Below are 21,303 nucleotides of genomic sequence, written 5' to 3'. Positions count from 1 at the left end.
TGACTAGTCAGGTTTTGCATGTCTCGAAAATTCTCACAGCACACCAGTTGAAAATTGCTGAATTACCTCATTGATGTTAACAGAAAATTTTAGATTGGTTCATTAAGATTATATTTCTGGAGGGAGAACCAAGATGGCGGCATAGGCAAACACCTGTACTTGCTGCCTCCCACAACCACATCAAAATAACAACTAAAATACATAACAACTATCATCTAGAACCATGGACACCTGGCTGGTGGAAGTACTACAACTAGAGAGGTCAAGAAGAAAGTGCATTGAGACTGGTAGGAGGTGCGGAGGCGCAGAACGGGCTGGCACCCAGGTGTGCCGCTTTCTTAATAGGGAGGGAAACACAAGCTCCCACTTGGTCTGAGCTCCAGGGCCAAGTGAGACTCAGGAGGACCCAGACACATACGAGGAGAAACTGGACTGTCTGGCATTGGGGCAGGAACACGGGGGCGGCTTTCTTCCAGATGGAGGTGCTGGCAGTGGTCATTGTTCCCATGCTGGGACCTCCCCGGTGCAGGGCTGACTGGCAGCCATTGCTGTTTGCTCCACCCTGGAGATTCCTGAGACACCACCCTACCCAATGTACAACCCCACCCAAGCTGTGCCCAACGGCTTTTGCATAGGAATGGCCTGTCCTTTCTCAGCCTAAAACCTGTCAAATGACCTGCAGCTGGGTCTGGGAACCCCAAAGCTATCAAAAGAAAGCCTAAGGCCGCACCAGCACCAGCCTACCTTGCTTCACAGCTGGGCCTCGTCTGGACACTTCCAAACCTCATACAAAGAGGAAGATTCCGCAGATCTCTCTGTAGCTCCTTCTGGGTGGCCCCAGGTAGTGGCTGATTTTGCATGTCCTTGGAGATCTAATAGCCAGTGTACCCACTGGTCAGTGTGAGACCACACCAGATTACAACTCTTCACATCCATCAGTGACACACTCAAGTGGCAGACTCAGTGAGTACCAAAGCCCCACTGAAGTAAGTCCTGCCTTATAAGGTGTCTCCTGCACAGCAGCTCTTCCATTGTAGACATAGTTGGTCCTCACAGCCAATTGGCCTGGAGGTCAATTCCTCCCAGTGATACCAACAGCAATAAAGGCTCAACTACAACAAGACTGTGCACACAGCCCACAAAGGGGTGCACCAAGAGTGTCCACCTCAGGTGATTGGGGAGGCTGAGCCACTGGGCCCTATAGGACTCCTATTACACAAGACCACTCTATCAACTCAAGGAGACTTAGCAACTACCCAATACATAGAAACAAACACAGGGAAGCAGCCAAAATGCAGAGACAAAGAAATATGTCACAAATGAAAGAAATAGAAGAAAACAAACTACTGGATACAGAGTTCAAAACCACAGTTATAAGGTTACTCAAGAATCTTCTAGAGCCCTAGCTGATTTGGCTCAGTGGATAGAGCATCGACCTGTGGATTGAAGGGTACCAGGTACGGTTCCAGTCAAGGACACATGCTCATGTTGCAGGCTCAGTCTCCAGTGGGGGGCAGGCAGGAGGCAGCTGATCCATGATTCTCTCTCATCATTGATGTTTCTACTCTCTCTCCCTTTCCCCTCCTCTCTGAAATCAGTAAGAATATATTTTTTAAAAAAAAGAATTTTCTAGAAACCTCTGAGGAACTTAGTGAGACCTTCAAGGATCTTAGTGAGAATGCCAAAATAATGGAAAAGAACCAGTCAGAAATTAAGCATACACTGACTGAAATAAAGAATAATATATAGGGATTCAACAGTAGACTAGAGCAGTGGTTCTCAACCTTCTGGCACTTTAAATACAGTTCCTCATGTTGTGACCCAACCATAAAATTATTTTCGTTGCTACTTCATAACTGTAATGTTGCTACTGTTATGAATTGTAATGTAAATATCTGATATGCGGGATGGTCTTAGGCGACCCCTGTGAAAGGGTCGTTCAACTGCCAAAGGGGTCGCGACCCACAGGTTGAGAACCGCTGGACTAGAGGATCCCAAGAATCAAGTCAAAGATTTGAAATACCAGGAAGCAAAAAACACCCAACCGGAAGAGCAAAAAAAAAAAAAAAAGAATCCAAAAATATGAAGATAATGTAAGGAGCCCCTGGGACAACTTCAAGCGTACCAACATCCAAATCATGGGGGTGCCAGAAGAAGAGAGAGAGCAAGATATTGAAAACCTATTTGAAGAAATAATGACAGAAAACTTCCCCTACCTGGTGAAAGAAATAGACTTACAAGTCCAGGAAGCACAGAGAACCCCAAACAAGAGGAATCCAAAGAGGACCACACCAAGACACATCATAATTAAAATGCCAAGGACAAAAGACAAAGAGAGAATCATTAAAGCAGCAAGAGAAAAACAGTTAGTTACCTACAAGGGAGTACCCATACCACTGTCAGCTGATTTCTCAACAGAAACTATGCAGACCAGAAGGGAATGGCAAGAAATATTCAAAGTGACGAATAACAAGAATCTACAACCAAGATTACTCTACCCAGCAAAGCTATCATTCAGAATTGAAGGTCAGATAAAGAGCTTCACAGACAAGAAAAAGCTAAAGGAGTTCATCACAACCAAACCAGTATTATATGAAATGCTGAAGGGTATTCTTCAAGAAGAGGAAGAAGAAGAAAAAGGTAAAGATAAAAAATTATGAAGAACAAAGTGACAACATATACATATCTATCAACAAGTGAATCTAAAAATCAAATGAATAAAAAATTTGATGAACAGAATAAACGGTGAATGTAATAGAATCAGGGGCATGGAAATGGAGCGGATTGACAATTCTCGGGGGGAAGGGGGTGTGGGGGGGTGCGGGAAGAGATTGGAAAAAGATCTTATATGCATGTATGCAGTACCTATGGATGTAAATAGTGGGGTGGCGAGGGCCTGGGGTGTGGTGGGAACCAGGTGGAGGAGAGCTATGGGGGGAAAAAAGAGGGACATCTGTAATAATCTGAAAAATAAAGATTAAAAAAAAAGATTATATTTCTGGGAGAGGTTAAAACTACAATTAGATCAGATATTAAATGTAGGTTTGGCATTATGTTGGACTTTTAGTTGAGTGATGCCATTTAGGGTTTGTGGTTTTCTCCTTAACAGTATCTTCAAAAATTCCTTGGGGGGACTCTTGCCCACTCCCTGCATGGGAGTCTATACTTGGTCTTCAATAAATTTCCACCTTTACATATAAAAAAAATTCCAAAAGAAAATTGGACTGGAACGCATGGTGTTCCTCTGGGCAGGATGGTTCCTGGGCTCTTGTCTGGTGGAGTCAAAGAATGAAACCATGGACAGAAGGTGGTATAGTAAAAGGTGGACATTTATTGAGAAACAAACACAGACTCCCACATGCGGAGGGGAAAAGAGTCCCACTGAGTCCCTTTTGTCCATGGTTTACAAAGACTGCAGTTCTTTGTGCCTTGACATCCCCTCTGATTGGTCACTATCCCCTCTGATTTGGTCACTATAAGCAACTTCAGAGCTCAAACCTCACTTGAGGCACATGAGTTCTCTTCTTCTCCCTTATTGTTTTCCTATTCCCTCTGGGCTTTCTTCTTCCCCCTCTGAATTAGGGGTTTCCTTCCCTTTATTCTGTAAATGTGTACCTTCTGCAGCTCCCACCTCCCTTATTCTATGGAAATGTAGTTTCCAGCTCCCTTGTTCTATGGAAATGTGCCCTTTGCAGCTCTGTAGCCCTGTGCTTTTTTTCCATGGACCCCTTAATTTCTAAAATTTCCTAAACCTGCCTATTTTACCCCTAAAAACTCCTTTCAGAAGAGTAAAATAAACCAGCTCTACTTATGATTTTCATGCACCTCTGGAATGCATAAAGTATGGTTCTGCGACACTTTTCTAACTCAGTTGTTAAAAACAAGCAAACTGTTAAAAAGAAAATCACAGACCCCAAATAGCCTCACTTGTGCCAAAGCTCATGATACCAAACCTATATTTAATACCTGACTCATTGCTGGTTCAGTCTCTCCCAGAAACATCATCTTTACGAGTATGAAATTTTCTAGTCAAGCACCTGGGCCCTCTCCATCCCACCTAAAAAGAAGCAGCAATCGGCATGATAAAAACACTTTTTATTCTCTTCCTCCAAAAAAAAGATGTCTGTCTGAGCCACAATAGTCCTTTCTTTTGTTTTGTTACTAGTCCCTTGCCCCCACCCTTATTCCTATAAACACTTTCCATTTTGTACTACTCCTTGGAGGCCTTCTGGCAGCTAGGTGAGATGTTGTCCAATTTATAATCACTTAATAAAGCTAACTAGATATTCAAATTTACTCAGTTGTAATTTGTTTTTTTAACAATATTTAGTCTGAAAAAAAAAAGCCAAGATCCCCAAATTGCCTTGGGTTCTGTATTCCTTCCAATACCATTTATGAGGATGCTGACCCCTTTAAGATAAAGAAGCATATAGTTTACATTTGTAGGGTCTGGAATTCCTTTGGAGAAGAAAATACCCTCCAGAGTAACTAACCTTATAGAAGATTTGTAAAGTGTATTTGTTTCGCATCAGTGAAAACCTTATTTTGTAGTCTATGTAATAAAATGGGAATGTGTCTCATAAAAGGGGCTTTGAAGTGGAACCAAGACACCTCCATTTCCTGTTTCATGTCCTGCCAGCTCAGTTCAAGTCCTGCCTCAGCTTTAGGATGATTCAAAAGCCTTTTGAGAACCAAAGTACTTTCCAATGGTGGACAAAATGGTCCTTGTATAATCACAGAACCAGCTCAAACTGGTCCTATCCTGTTTCTAAGAAGATGCTGAGTTGTTGCTTTTCAGAGGACAGACCAAACCTGTAAGTCATGCCAAAACCGAAGCATGTATGTACATTGGAGAGAATGTTAACCTACACTTGTACCTGGAACCAAAGTTGCCCCCTCAAGGCCCCACATCCTCCATGGAGCCAAAAGACCAGAACATGACCAGGAGTCAGAACACAGGAACCCTTTCAGAAGCAAAGGGATGGGTGTCTAGAAAGACCTGGTTACCATAAATGGCCCAATTCCAAAAGCCTCCTACTAAAACCTGCCTTGCCAGTGCTTCAGCATACCAGCCTGTTCCCCATAACCCCTTACACTCTCCCTGAACCCTGGCTCTAGGAGACAGATTTGAGCCCTGCTTCCTGTCTCCTTGCTGGTCAACCTTACAATAAAGCCTTTTCTTTTCTCAAAAGCCAGTGCCATGGGGCTATCATAATTAACTAGTTCACATAAATAAAGGGAAGAAAGCAAAAGGAAGTCAGGCATTGTAAGCAGGGTTGCTGGGAAGCTTCACAGGAAGCTACAGCTTCGCACGGCATTATCTCTCCAAGGGGATTAACAGCCCTCCATTCCCAAAGCCAGGACTGGATTGTTGGGGGGGGGGGGGGAAAGGGGCCATAGGTGTTACAGAATTTCCCAGGCGACCGAAAAATACACAGGAGTACCCGGAGATACAGGAAAAACCCATTTATTTCCAGATGTACTAGTACCGTGACTCAGGGGAGCCTGTTTCCAAATCCTGAGCAAACCAATATGGAGGAAGCTTCTCTTCATACCCTTTGGTTTCTTTGTCCCCCGAATAAGGATCAGACTTCCAGACCTTTTGCGGGCTTTGCAAAAAGCTCTGTGTGTTGGGATGGGGGCTGTGAGACCACACCTAAAGGCCTGGCCTGGCGCCAGTGCTGATAACCCCCTCCCCGGGGTTGTGTATGGTTCATGGTTTATGACCTCTGTAAAATGTGAGTATTTAGGTAAAGTCTTGCAAGACCAGATAATTAAGGAAGGGGCAGTGATTTTGTTTTATTCTAAGGAGAACCCAGAGAAGTTAGTGCATTGACAGGTTACTATATGAGATAAAATACGGCTTGGAGAAAAGTGATTTGCAAGCACCTGCACACAGTTAGGAAGCAAAAAAATATCTGTTAATTATCTTCCCCCCAAAATGCATTTGGGCCAAAACCGGTTTGGCTCAGTGGATAGAGCGTCGGCTTGTGGACTGAAAGGTCCCAGGTTCGATTCCAGTCAAGGGCATGTACCTGGGTTGCAGGCACATCCCCAGTAGGAGATGTGCAGGAAGCAGCTGATCGATGTTTCTCTCTCATCGATGTTTCTAACTCTCTATCTCTCTCCCTTCCTCTCTGTAAAAAATCAATAAAATATATTTTTTAAAAAAATGCATTTGGTCCATCACTGCAACTCTTGATCTTTGAGTTCAGTGTCACTTTTTCCCTATTGAGGGCACCCAGAAACCTTTCTGTTCCTCACTCTGTGAGACAGTTATTATGGAAATAGATGCCAGAAGGATGTTATTTGGAACAAAAGCCTGTCAATGCTCTGGTTCATGCTTTTAAAGACAGAGGTAAGGGGGCGGGCCAGGGTTCATGGCCTCCTCTCCCGCACCACCACAAACATGCTACCTTTGCTCTTCAAACCTGTGTTGCAGATTACCACCAATAAAGTCCTGTGTTGAAAAAGAAAAAAAAATAGACAGAGGTAAACTGTAGTTTTAGCAATGGTAATCTTAGCCAGACTATCTTATCTTGCCATTCAATGATAACTGTACATTCAAATGTTAAATCCTATAGTTGCACTTTAGAGTTTTCTACTCTTCATTGTGGCGAATCAAGTAATACAATAGTCAGGTAATAATAGTATCATTGTGGTAAATTGTGTAAGTTAAATGAAGTTTCCTCATACTTACATTATCTGTAAGTTAATCGGACCTTGAATTAACTTACAGAAACTTACTGAAATCACTGGGTTGATTAAAAATTAATATTGCATATTTATCCTGAAAAATTTTGACCCTCTCCTCACCCCTTACCTAAAGGCTACCAGAGAAAAGATTTACTAAGGAGTCATCCCAGAATATAAAATCTTGTATTTTTGTTACAGAAAAAAAAGTTAGCTGAAATATTAATTTTTGAGAGGAAATAAAGGGGAAATTTTCAAAGTGTCCAGTTCATGATATTATTCACTAGTCATGAGAACTTGAACATGTAAATCTAATCCTCAATTACTTCATTGGCAAAGTAAAAATACTATCTGCCTTACCTGCTTCACATCATGGCTTTGAGGAACTGTATAAAAAGCATTTTATAAATGACAAAATGTAACATTTGTTTGTACTTTAGAATGTAAACCCTAGCCAGTTACAAACAGATATATATTTACTTTCTTTCTTTTGGTCAACTCAGTTCCAACAACTCCCACACAAAGCAATGTACATGCCTTTATGCCCACTCTGCACATTCCATCTTAGCATTCTCGCTGACCTAGTGCAGCTCACTGTACTTGTCTGGAGATACATCTGTATAATCCAGCATGAAATTCACTTCCTTTTCCTATTTACTTTTCAATAAAATATTTGAATTATATGACATTTTGATTAAATATTTTATTATATTTACCTTTTAACAAGACATTTCCATGTATATCATTCTGCTCTTTCAAGCTGCCTGTTTCTAATAGCAAGAGGTTATTTGTGAACCCAACCCACCATACAATCCTTTGCATCCTGGCCAAGTGAATTGAATCATCACAAATTCTCTATGGAAGTCTCAACCTGAACAGTGGCATGTCCACATATCCCTAGGCTTATTTTTTAATTGGTATTTTAAACAAAGTGCTAACTTTTCTAGCCTTACTTTATGCCATAGAAAGACTGTTTTACTTAAAACTCTAATACACAATTCCCAGACAGATTAGTGATATTAAAAACAACAACATCTCTCTTGGGTATTAGATTTTTATTCCAATTTGATTTACATTCCAATAGAAATTACAGAATGTATCCACCTCTTTATTTTTAAAATGTGGCTTAAAATCTTAATAAAAACTATTAAACATGATAGATTTGCAGATTAAAATTGGGCTAGTTGCTTGAAGTAACACGGTTTTAAAGAAGTTTTTAAACCACCATTTTCTACCTCCACACCAAGGATAACCTTCTAATATGTGATGAGCCGTGCTGTCATGGCAGGATAGCACTGAGACTTGAGTAATAGAAAAATTGTGGAGCTCCTCCAGGCCCAGATCAGGAACCCGTCTATGCCTTCTCATAGTGGCGAACAGCAACCACATCACCAAAAGTAAGAGTCTGAAAGATCAAAAGATAGCCAGATCATTTTACAGGAACTTCAGTTGCTGAAATTTTTAAAGATTATCATATAGCCCAGCCGGTGTGTCTCAATGGTTGTGTCAACCCATGGTTGCCCTGGTTTCAGGCTCAGGCCCCAGCAGGGGGCATGCAGGAGGCAGCTGATAGATGTTGATGTTTCTCTCTCGCTGACTTTTGTATCTTACTCTTCCTCTCCTTCCTCTCTCTCTAAAATCAATAAAAACATATTTTTTAAAAAGATTATTATGTATGTGATTTAAATATGCAAAAGAATAGTGGCATTTACAAACATTAAATGCTACATAAGCTTTTTCTTTCTTAAAAGGAAGTCAAACCCTTATATTTAGTGAGTAAATAATATGTATATATAGTTCATGTCTCTAAAAGGAAAATGAAACAAAAACTAAGATTAACTATCTAGATTCAGGTCAAAAGAATTTATTTTGCCTTAAATTATCAGAGTAATTGGAGCAAATTTATTACCTGCTATGAAAGTGAATGGAATTTATAGTAGGTTTTCTTTTTTTAAAATATGTTTTTATTGATTATTTTGTTTTTTGGAGTTTATATATATATATATATATATTTGATTTCAGAGAGAAAGGAAGAGGGAGAAAGAAATAGAAATATCAATGATGAGAAAGAATCATTGACCGGCTGCCTCCTGCACACTCCCTACTGGGGATCGAGCCCACAACCCAGGCATATGCCCTTGACTGGAATCGAATCTGGGACCCTTTAGTCCACAGGCCGACACTCTATCCACTGAACCAAACTGGCTAGGGCTATATATAGTAGGTTTCATAATAATTTTCAATTCATGACCTAGATAACTTTTGAAGAGTTTTTAGAAAATCCAAATCATTTGGGCACATGGTATTTGTTCCAAAATCAGCAGGAAAAGGTAAATGTGCAAACATTCTCTTTGCTTTGGCTGCCATGCTCCAGCCTGTGTGAACCTTGGTGATTAGGTGGGTCACACATGGAACATGGGCTCCTGTGTCAAACCCAACCTGAAGAATTGCGATCAAACCTCTTCACAAAATTTAGGGTTTTTAATGTTCATTGTTTTCATGTATTGATGTGATTTTTAAGAGTAGCACATGCCCTTATTTATCATCCATTGTCTTAATCACTGTTTTGGAACTTGATCTTGCCTGATCATAGTCAGACAGCCAAAGCTAAGCTACCCACTTTTCTGTATGGGGGGGGGAGGGGGGGGCGGAAATGGAGATAAAAGCATAAAGGAAAATTCAGATTGAATTTTTCAGAAACGAATCCTTTCTTTTGGTGATCGTTGCAGAAAAATGTGGGCCAATGTTTGTTAGCATGAAAGAAAAACTGTCCCTCTGCTCCCCACTCCCACCCATGAAAAGAAGTGTGAGTATATAAATTCTATGTCTCAGTCTAGAACAGGTCTCATTGCAGTCAAGGGAAAGAGAGTAAAAACAACAGTCAATTGTCTTAAATAATAAAACCAAAAATATGTAAAGCAACCCCATCCCTCCAAAAAAAGCAAAATGATATATTGACTATTCCAATGTGATCAAAATACTGTGCCATTACTCAGTTCACACACACACACACACAGGTGTCTGGGATGCTAGATTAAGGCATAACATTTTTCCCAGTTTATGACATTATACATCATTAATTAGTTTTAAATTATTTTCTATTTTATAATTTTTACATGACTACCAGTTTTGAACAGGTACTTGTAAAAGGTACTTTTTAAAAGACTGGAAGTAACATCAAAATGGTTCTCTCTGAGGAGAATTTAGAAAGGAGTTTTTGTTTGTTTGTTTGTTTGTTTTTGTTTAAATATATTTTATTGATTTCTTACAGAGAGGAAGGGAGAGAGATAGAGAGCCAGAAACATCGATGAGAGAGAAACATCAATCAGCCGCCTCCTGCACATCTCCCACTGGGGATATGCCTGCAACCAAGGCACATGCCCCCGACCGGAACCGAACCCGGACCCCTCAGTTGGCAGGCTGACGCTCCATCCACTGAGCCAAACTGGTTACGGCTAGAAAGGAGTTTTATAATTTTTCTTATGCTTTTGTGTTATATTCTAAAATTACCTGCACTGAACTCATGTAACTTTTACAAACTAAAATATAAAGTTTTTGAAGATCTCTTATTTATTACAGGAATTTTAGAGTAATTTTTTGAGATTCAATAAGCTTGATATTCTTATAGGAATATCAATCGTCTTTATATATTTTCATAACTGTTGACAGCGTTGTTTTTAACTACACAGAGATTTTTTCTTTTTCTATCATGAAAGAAGCAGAGCTGAGGAAACAATTAGCTAGGATCTGTTTATTGCTTCTGCTTTATAACTGTTTAAAGAACCTTGCTAATCACTTAATGTTATTAAAGAAGAAAGGAGGGAGGGAAGAGAGAAGGGGGAAGGGAGTGCAGGGAAGGAAGGGGAGGAGGAGAGACAGAGCCGAGGGAGGAAGAGAAAGGAGATGAGAAAAGGGGGAGAGGAAAACCCCAGGAAGAAGGAGGGGAGAACTGCCATTACTCACCATAACCATTTTGCCATCCTTGATTTCTCTTACAAAATTTGTTTCTTTGCCATCCCATTTCTGTACATGAACAAGTTTGTCTCCATCCAGGCTAACAACAGACTGAGAACAATCACCAAGAGCAGAACACAGAAATAGTTACAGATCCACTTTCTGAGATAAAAGTCAAAGGAAGTGATTTTTGAAAGAGCTGTATAACTGAATAAATTGTGTTCAACTAATTACTAAATTAGTACCATATCTTGTGTTGTGTCTGGAGTCATTGCTATGCACACTCTAATAATTCAACATTTGGTTGAAATGTGTACACCTAGATGCAAAAACTTCATATGTTAGAAATAAAAATTCTGACATAGTGCTTTCAGACTAGTCACCCTTCTTTAAGCAAAGCCTTGGAATGAGGTAAGCTGTTTATTCAATCTGAGGCAATCCGAGAGAGTAAATAAAATGCAAGCATTCTCTCAAACAAATGCTATTAAATACTTTTTGAAAAACAGGTTTAATATATAATGTGAAAACACATGGCAAAAAAATAAATTCAAGTTTTGAGTTACAGCAAGTACCCATTTTCCAGAACATAACCTATGCACGCGAGAATGCAAAACCAACCCTGATCTCCTTCTCTGTGAACTGAAATACCGAGAACGTTCTTCCCTTTCCAATATCTAAAAAAAAGTCATCAGGAATCTCTTTTTCATCCCACCCCTCCCCGCATCCTCCCCCTGGACAAGTGGCTTCTTACCTTACAGTTTCTGTCGTCTGCAGTGGTTTCATCAAACTCTTCTCCTAGGTGGAAACTAATCTCCGTGTTCTTGAATGTGCTTTGAGTCCGGATCACCACCTTGCCCCCCTCCTGACTGATGATTACTGTGGGTTTTGTCACATTGCCCACCTGCCGAGTGGCAAAGCCCACACCTGAAATAGCAAAGGGAAGCAATGCAGACAGCAGCAGCTTCCAAAATAGCTCCCTAAGCAGAAAACGGCTTTCCTAGTTTGGAATCCAGGTCCTAAGGTATAGGTTTCATGAGAGCATGTTTAGGTTCAGCCCATTCACCACGCAGCACAACTATTGCGCTGTAATAATATAGAGATGCACACATAGGGGCTGCTGGAGAGGAAAGGACACTGCAAACCATCAGATGCACCATGACTTGGACCTGGGCGAGAAAGCAGGCACCTTCCACATTAAAAACCCACTCCCTGGGAAATGCACAGCCTGGGAAATGGATATTTTATTGCAATGTGATCTGCCTTTGTCACTCGCCAATCTAATGGGTAAAAAAAAAAAAAAGATGCAAGTGTCTGAAGCCGTAGGTTAAGAGAACATATTTGTACCCACCAAGAGCCTTCATGTACTCATCAAAGTTCTGGCTGTCCGTCAGCTTCCAGGTAGCACAGAAAGCCTCCACCATCCTGGCCCTTTCCCGTTAGCTCTGAAAACAGATGAGAGAGATCGGAGCGAGGAGTTGTGAGTCCCAGGGCCTCTGCAATTCAGAAGACCCCCCTGCACCTCGTAGCAGCTCCTGCCTTCTTATTTGGAGAAGAGGCGGGCAGAAAGCCAAGGACTTAAATTGCAAACACACCCCTCCAGTGTCCTTCCCAGGAGGCTGGTGCAGGGGGAGGGTGGGGGGAGGCTCAAGTGAGGTTCCAATCCTCTCTGCGATTGGCTCAGGCCACTAGGTCAGCGGAGTAGGTCGCGGTCTCCCAGTCCTCACGCTGCCGCCCTCCTGCCTGAGAAAGCTCCGCGAGGATTCAATGGGGCTGGCAGCAGGGCACAGGGGAAATGAGAGAGGGTCTTTCAGGTTCAGCTCGAAAACTTGGCCATGGCAACCTCAGACTGTGAGGAGAGAGAAAAGATGCACAATGGAACATTCAGATTGATTTCCGTTAATGGCAAAGCGGGTTCCAAAAATGGGGACCCCTCGGAGAAAACCACTGAAATGCCAGACTTTGCAGACAAAGGCGGCTGAATAGTGTCTTTTACTTTCTCCCATATTTACAGGAAGAGCAGAATACCGGCTAGACGATGCCAAACGAGGAAAAGAAGAGGGGGGAGGTTGTAAATGCCTTCCTAGACTGTGCGGCTAGAAGGCCATTCTGAGGATCAGTGGGACACTAACTAATTTTGGCCCCTTCCCAACACCAGCTGAATGAATTTAAAGATCCCATTGTTCTTTCTAAGAATGTGAGAACCAGACTGAGATGGAACAGTATGGTTCGGATTCACTAATGAGGTATACTAGTAAAAATAAAGAAAATAATGAATTTTTTTCCTTCTTTCAATAGATTATATAATCCACATGGGAAAACTGGACAGAAGACCATTTAGTAAGACTTTTAAGTAGCCTGCGCTACAGAACTTTTTATTACTCGGAGGCTGCAATGACATGCATGCGATCTACATCTAAGCTGGGAGTCAGCGATAGGGAGGATGGGAAGTGGAGGAGCAGGGAGACTCAGAAGAGCTTTGTCCTGGCTCAGGGTACCCCAAGATTGGCAGAATGCCTCGAGGATTCCAAGCAGAGTATTTAAAGAAGTCCTCGGAACCTCCTCTTCACCAGAAGTTCTTCCTGCTTTACTAGTGTCGACCATGCATAAACAGCAGGCTCCCTCCTGCTTTTCAGAACAGGGGAATCTGATTTGGCAATCCCTGCTCTTCCCTTCCCCCCCATTTAAACTTCTGTCCACACCAAATACAAGACAAGGCCCAGCACACATCTGACCCCAACGGCCAGCTCCAGGATTCTACTTTGGTGCCTCAAAGGGACCTCAAAGGTGCTCATGTAACCTAAACTCAACCTTCCGCCACGCCTGGTCTTCCTCCGGCTTCCCCATGTTTGTGAATGGCATCGTCACCCACCCAACTGCCTGAACCAGAAAACTTGGAATCATTTCCAACACTTTGCCCTCTGAAACCAAAGTCAATGTCAAGGCCTATCCATTTTGCTTCCTGACTATTTCCCTAATTTGTCGTTCTCCCCCTATCTCCACAACCACCATCTCAATTCAAGCAACCACTCCCTTTTACTAGTCCTACGGTAATAGCCTCTGAACTGTTCTCTCTGCAGCCACTCCTGATCCCCAACCCTTCCAGGGCACAAGGCCTACGGGACCTTGGAAAATGCAACTCGGCATTTTCCTGGTGACTAGTGGTGCTGACACCTTGTCATGTGTATATCTTCTTTGGTGAAGTGACTGTTCAGATATTTTGTTTATCTTTAATTGGGTTATTTGTCTCCTTACTGAATTTTCAGATATATATATATATATATATATATATATATATATATATATATGATAGATAAAAGTAATTTGTTGAATATGTGTTCTTAAAATAAAATTTCTTTCATTTTCTCAATTGGGATAATGGTTCCTTTCATTGGTGTGCCAAAATTTATCAGGTGTATGCATTAGATACGTGCAACTAACTTATGTCGATTATACCATAGTAAAGGTACTTTTAAAGATCTAAATTTTATCTTGTCCTTCTCCTGCTTAAGCTCAAAATGACTTTTTCATGCTCTCAGTTTAAAGAGAAAAATTTCAGCCCTAACCGGTTTGGCTCAGTGGATAGAGCATCGGCCTGTGGACTCAAAGGTCCCAGGTTCAATTCCTGTCAAGGGCATGTACCTTGGTTGAGGGCACATACCCAGTAGGGAGTGTGCAGGAGGCAGCTGATCGATGTGTCTCTCTCATCGATGTTTCTAACTCTCTATCCCTCTCCCTTCCTTTCTGTAAAAAAATCAATAAAATATATTTTTAAAGAGCAAAATTTCAAATGTTGCCTAACCCATGCCTGCCCCTAACATTTGAAGGACTTGGAGTAAGAATCCAAACAGAGGTTCACATGCCATATGTTTAAACAGTGAAAGCTATAGATCAAAGGATACTGAGGACTGGCCTGGAGTCCCACCTGGGACTCAAAGCCTAGCCCTTCAATCCCTTCACTCCTTCCAACAGGCCACCTTGCAGCTGCCTGCAGGACTGAGCATTAACACAGACCCAGGGGGAGGGAAGGGGCACGCAGGAGTGTGGCTGGAACCTAGGGTTTCCAGTCAGTACCTGGAAGGCCACTAAACCTAGGACTGGGACTTGGATTTATGCTGACACGAGTCTGAAGATGCCAGAATCCACCATGAAAATCCTAAAACTATTCCAAATGGCATTATTCAAGCCTTTGAACTAAGTCCCTGAAGCTATGAACTTTTTATAAATTCTCTTTTTTGCTAAATCTAGATGACTAATTCATTTATGCAGCCCATTCCCTATGCCAGAGGTTCTCAGACCAATTCATTTTGTTACATCAAAGTATTCTTATATGTTCTATTTAATATAACATATTTAAACTGTAGAATATTTAAGTATTATTCTAAAATACAATAAATTATTTATTTTTCATAGTCTGAAAATGTAAGATTGTCAAGAATAGGACCCATGTGATAGACATTTTCATCTTAGCTCCTTATAGATTGTGGTGCTGAAATAGTTGTTCATATTCATTTCTTTCTTTTACTCTTTAGATAAGGAATATGAGCTGATAATATATTTATCCTAACTTAAAGCATATATTCCTGTAATTCTGATTCTTTCATACTTTATATAAAATATAAAACCCCAGCAATTCAGAGACAGTGTTTTGTTGTATGTTAATTTAGTAACAAGTGAAAGAAAATTTTGCTAAACAGATTTCTATAGTAGAAATTTTAGGAAAAGCCACTTAACTATTTTGTAATTCTCTGAATTGACACATTTAACCTTACTATTTTTAATTATTTATGAGGCAATAGATTCATACCTAAAATGGTTACTTTCAAATTGTAGATTGTTCTGATTATTGAAGATTTTAATAAGAGAACAAGTGAAATAATAGAGAAGAGACTGTGTTGTGCTAAGAAGAATTAAACTAATAGATTTTTTCCCCCAATTTTTCTAAATCTAGGAGCAATTTATGATTTTGTTGTGGCTTTTATAATACAAATGCATCTACAGCAGCGGTTCTCAACCTGTGGGTCGCGACCCCTTTGGGGGTCGAAAGACCCTTTCACAGGGGTCGCCTAAGACCATTGGAAAACACATATATAATTACATATTGTTTTTGTGATTAATCACTATGCTTTAATTATGTTCAATTTGTAACAATGAAAATATATCCTGCATATCAGATATTTACATTACAGTTCATAACAGTAGCAAAATTACAGTTATGAAGTAGCAACGAAAATAATTTTATGGTTGGGGGTCACCACAACATGAGGAACTGTATTGAAGGGTCACGGCATTAGGAAGGTTGAGAACCACTGATCTACAGGCTTAAAAAAGGAAAGATTATGACATCATGGCAATAAGGACTCTAAGTAATCCATTGTAAATAATTTCTAATAGTGAAATAAAAGTAATAAATAAAGAGAAGTTACTCTGGTAGATCTTGGAAAAATTTCCATATGAGGCTGAATCTCCTGGCACATGCTTTATGGCAATTTTTACTTTTTAAGAAAACAGAGGGTATTAATAAATTTATATCACTGCTCCTGAGCAAACTAAGTCAAACAAGGCCACAACACTATTTCTTACAAAATATGCAAGGATCTGACCAAGAGAGGTTAAATGGCATTCAAAGTACTTGCCTGAGGTTCTTTTTCTTACTAAATTACACAATAAAAATGGTAATAGAACATTTCCATAGTTGGAAATAGGTAATTACACAATGTGATTGCAACTCTCTCATGATAGGCAATAGGTAAGATCAGACAGCCCTCTTTTCTGAAACAGAGGTACAAAGTTACCTATGTGTTCAGCTGGCTGTCATGTGCACAGTTATACCTCCATCCCCCAAACAATCCACCAGCTAAACCAGCTTTAGGTGCCAGGAGTGATGAAGATTCCAACCTTCAAGCAGAGGGTTAATGTGACATTAGTAATAGAATTTGATGAAAGTGTGTATGTGGGGAGGAATTCTGTGAATTATATGTCTCTTGGTGTGAATTTTTTATATCATTGCACTTTTGATTTTTATTTTATTTTTTAGAAACAGAGGAAGGGAGAAGGAGAGAGAGAGAAAGACAGAGGGAGGGAGAGAGAGAGAGAGAGAGACATCTATTTGTGGTTCCACCTATTTATGCACTTACTGGTTGCTTCCTGTATGTGCCTTGATCAGAGATCAAACCCACAACCTTGGATTATCAAGAGGACACTCGAAGGCTATTGCACTTTTTCAAATGTGGAGTAGAGAAGAGAGAAAGTGCACCTCCCGGAGTGGCACACTCTTAAAAAGAGGTGTTGTTCTTGTCTACTGGAGAATGAAAAGCTGACAAAGACAGTAGGAAGTACTGACTGTCTTTCCTACGTCCTTCTCATGGTTTTCTATCTTCTGCAGTTTGTGCTCCTTTATCTCCCATTGGCTAGGTATTCCACTCTCCATATTTTCTTGGGCATAAAATGTAGAGGAAGTCCTTGACTTGCTCTCTTCAGGGCATTTATATTCCACAACTCTACCAAGAAAACACCCCTCTCCAGCCCCCTAGTTCGTTTACACTTGCTTTTCATAAGTTATCTCATATATTACTCCCTCAAGGGAGACTGGATCAGAATCCCAATGATGTCACCCCATGGTTTTATGTCTTTTTAAACATACTGCTATTTTAATTAAATGATTTTGTAATTAGTTGTATAATATCTTTCTCCCTCATTAGAACATAAGTTCCCTGTAGCATCTATGTTCTTTATTCTCTATTGTGCTTTGTCTCTATTGTCTAGCACAGTATAAAGTCCACAGTGTTTATTCAAGAAATGTTAAAGGTATGAACCAATATATAGAGTGAACACACAGAATCAGATGATTTTTTTAAAAAAGGTAGGAATTTAAACTATTGTACATATGGTCTTTTTCAAGTTTCTATCCCTTTGCAACATATATAATTCCCCAGTAAGGATATCTAAACCTCTTTCTCATTTGTCATGTTTATTTGGGGAGGAAGGCTCACTGTTTTTTCTTTGAAATAAAAGCACATAGAGTAAGTAGTCTCAGAAAACATCCAAATGCATGATGGATTTACTAAATGCAAGAGTAAGAGACTTTTGTGACATGCCATATATAGAAACCCAGTGCCAATTACTATGCATGCAAATTGTTCTTTCAATGGACCCTCCAGTCTGCTTATTAAGGGTTATTATAATTTACTAGAGGCCTGGTGCACAAAATTTGTGCAGGGGGGGGGGGGTCCTTCAGCCCTGCTTGCACCCTCTCATAATCCAGGTTGCTTGCCTGCCAGCCTTCCTGATTGCCCCTAACCACTCTGCCTGCCTGATTGCCCCAACTGCTCACCTGCCTGCCTGATTGCCCCTAACCGCCTTTGCCTCGGCCCCGCCACCACAGCTTCATCCAGAAGGATATCTGGAATGATGTCCAGAAGGTCATTTGGCTATCCGGTCTAATGAGCATATTAAACTTTTATTATTATAGATAAATCAAATATTTATAAGATTTTCTTTTTTTTTAGGAGTGGGGACCTTAAAATCTTTGAAGATCTCTGTTGTTAACTTTGTAATATGAAGTCAAAATAAGCTTTGAGTAAGGATTACCAGACAGGCAGCTATAAAAGGAAGGCATTAACCTGGGATTAGTTGAAGATTAAGGAAACTGCTCTAGCTATTTTTAACAGGGCAAAATATAGGGAACTCAATCCTTACAAAATTCTTAGAAGAGTTGAAGGACTAGGTTTTATGCAGAGCTGAGCTTTTAGGAATACTCCCAAATACACAGCCACACCACAGAAACTGAGCTGCGAAGGAAACAGTTATCTCTACTATAATTTCAAAGCTGATGAGCCAGGAAGCTGTCTTTCTATCTGCTGGTTCCAGGAATATCCTGCCTTAACTGTCACCAGCAATACTGATTCCAGAGCCAAGCCACCTGGGCCAGATCTCAATAGCAAAATGGATGTCTCGGGTACATTTTCTTTCACCACTTAACTGAATTCTGATTTCAAGTCCTACACAAGTACATATGACAGGCACGACCTAAATCAAGTGTCGGGGTAGAAGTTTTGGAAATGTTTTACTCTCTGCTATCTCTGCAAAGCAGAGAGGACCACAGAAGCTAGTGGGAACAGAGATCAGGTGAGCCAATCTACCACACCCCATCCAATACTCAGAGATGACTGGATATGCTGAGGGAGGGGAATAAAAGACAGATCTATGTCTGGAAGCATTCTAGAGTAGTAGTTTCTAAAACTGAATGATCATTAGAATCACCTGAGGAGAGTCATAATAATGCAGATTTCAAGGTTATCCAAGAGATTTTGATATAGGTGTTATAGGGTAAGGCTAGAATTTATAGTGAAAAACAAAATCTTAAGTTAAAATCTTATGCATTTAATGACTTATGAGTTATAAAATAAATAATATATTCCAGCCTGTCAGAATCATATGAGTAAATTTGAATTCAATGCTAAATACAAAAATAAGTATAATGCGACCAGTAATGTGACTAGTTCCTTGACCCTACCCATAATTCCAGAAATGGTTTGTGACTCCTACCAAGGGTGCCTCCACAGTAAAAAAAAAATGTATTATATGATACTCAGCAAAGAAGAAACATGACCCAATTATCTTAAGGGTAAAGTATGCTAAGCCAATCTAACATGTAAAGTTCTGTGTTGCAATGGAGCATATCCTCAATGATAATACAAATTTCTAGGATTCATAAATTTAATCAGTTCTCTGTTCATTTATACTGAGACATTTCTGAGAACATAGAAAAGTCTTATCTCAAGAGAGCATGTGGTCAACCTGCACCTTCTGATGAATAAGATATTTTCCTACTCATTTTATCGAAGAAACACAATCCTTAAATAAGTGTTTTCCACCTAAATTTTAACTCTTTGCAACATATTATTTTCCAGATTATTTATTGGAGCAGCTCTTTTTAAAATTTTTGTTTATTTATTTGAGAGAGAGAGAGAGAGAGAGAGAGAGAGAGAGAGAGAGAGAAAGAGAGAGAGAGAAACATTGATTTGTTGCTCCACTTACTTATGTGTTCATTGGTTGCTTCTTGCATGTGCCCTGACTGGAGATTGAACCCAAAACCTTGGGGTTTCAGGACAACACTCAAATCAGCTGAGCTATCGGCCAGGGCTGGAGCAGCTCTTGACACAGTGTGATAAATAACATCATTACAAATTATAATTGGGTTATTGAGATTTGTGGTATTTTTCACCCAATAGTTTATTGGAAAGCATAGTGTTATAAACATATCTTTAATGCTAGTGATAATTAAAATAAAATAAAATTGAGGAACTAATTTCTATTTTTTTCCTATCCAAAGCAAGTTTTTAAGCTGGAAATGTCTATTGAAATCATTATTATGATTGTTATTTTTATTATTGGTTTTAAGCACATAACAGTAACTTTACAAATGTTAGTACTCATCAATTTGATGAAACATGAGACTTCATTTGAGATTGTTTTTAAAAATGCCAGAGTTTCATCAATTTAATGCTTTCTATGTTAACTTTTTATCCACTTGGAAACATTTAATATTTTAAAAATAATAACATTGTGAGATAAATAAATATGAAGGACTCTATGGAGAAATTGCAGTAAGTTTGTTTCTGCAACCTAAATGCACTCACCTAATATATCTTATTTCTCCCATTTTGCTACATATGAAAAGTGCTCATTACTGAAGAAACTGAGATGTCTATGTAAAACATATATAATAATGCATTTTGTGTATTGATGTGTTTTTACAAATAGGGCTTACAAAAGAATATAATTATACATTAAATTATTATAATTTTTCTTATAAATGTAATTTTTTTTAATTATAAAAAGCAGCAATTTTGAAAGACTATTGAATCATGCATGGGGAGTATATGCTGCTCATATCCCTAATCTGTAATATTTAAAACAAAATTGAAGGAGGCTAGATAACACTATCTGGACAGCCCTTCCATGTCCTGTGGAAATCCACATCATCATGTCTTCAAATGGCCTGAGATGAGTTTTCAGGGTCACTTCCAGATTCCTGTCGCTGTCAGCAATGGGAAATTTCAGGGTATGGCCTTGCAATCCTCATGTACTCAACGTGTTTTGTATCTTGTCACATGGGTGTGGGAACTGTCCGTCATTTCCATAGAGAAACCAACTGAAAGAGGAAATTTGCAAAATTGGCACATCTTCCTAAAGTTTTGAGAAGACAAAGTTTACATTGCAAAAACCTGTATTTACATGTATAACATCCCTACTCCTTTCCCTATTTCCCCCCTACAACCAAATTTCTATTCATTTCTCTCTTTTTTTCATGTTCATTTTTAATGCAACTTATTAGGTTGACATTAGCCACCTCTTTTATTCCCTTGACACCTGTCAGCCCATGACTACAGTGTTAATTACTAAAGTATTTCCCAACAAAAGATAGGTCCTTCCTTGAGAGAAAATTCTGATGCAATATGGTTATTATCTGGAACACTAAGTTTGTTTAATTATACTCCTTGGTTAATGTCATAATCTTATCATTTGTCTATACAGGGCCAATTTCTATTTACTTTATGTTACTTTATAACTAATTATTTTCATTAATATAATAAACAAACACAAGTGGATCCTTCATCCAAAACAAAGCCTAGGACTTTGACACAACCACGTGGT

General features: G+C 39.6%; 1 protein-coding gene across 1 annotated transcript; it reads right to left on the bottom strand.

Annotated features, from left to right (window-relative positions):
• Positions 1-7,737: 7,737 nt before the first annotated feature.
• FABP7 (fatty acid binding protein 7) lies at positions 7,738-12,158 on the bottom strand. The gene is made up of 4 exons (XM_006089225.3): positions 11,996-12,158; positions 11,399-11,571; positions 10,657-10,758; positions 7,738-8,098 (listed from the first exon to the last, which is right to left on the bottom strand). The coding sequence occupies exons 1-4, from the start codon at positions 12,066-12,068 to the stop codon at positions 8,048-8,050; spliced, it is 399 nt and encodes a 132-aa protein (XP_006089287.1). The 5' UTR covers positions 12,069-12,158; the 3' UTR covers positions 7,738-8,047.
• Between the last annotated feature and the right edge of the window lie 9,145 nt (positions 12,159-21,303).

The sequence above is a fragment of the Myotis lucifugus genome, unplaced genomic scaffold (genome assembly GCF_000147115.1).
Source record: "Myotis lucifugus unplaced genomic scaffold, Myoluc2.0 scaffold_57, whole genome shotgun sequence".
In the NCBI taxonomy this organism is placed as follows: domain Eukaryota; kingdom Metazoa; phylum Chordata; class Mammalia; order Chiroptera; family Vespertilionidae; genus Myotis; species Myotis lucifugus.
This window is presented reverse-complemented; position numbering and strand designations above follow the sequence as displayed.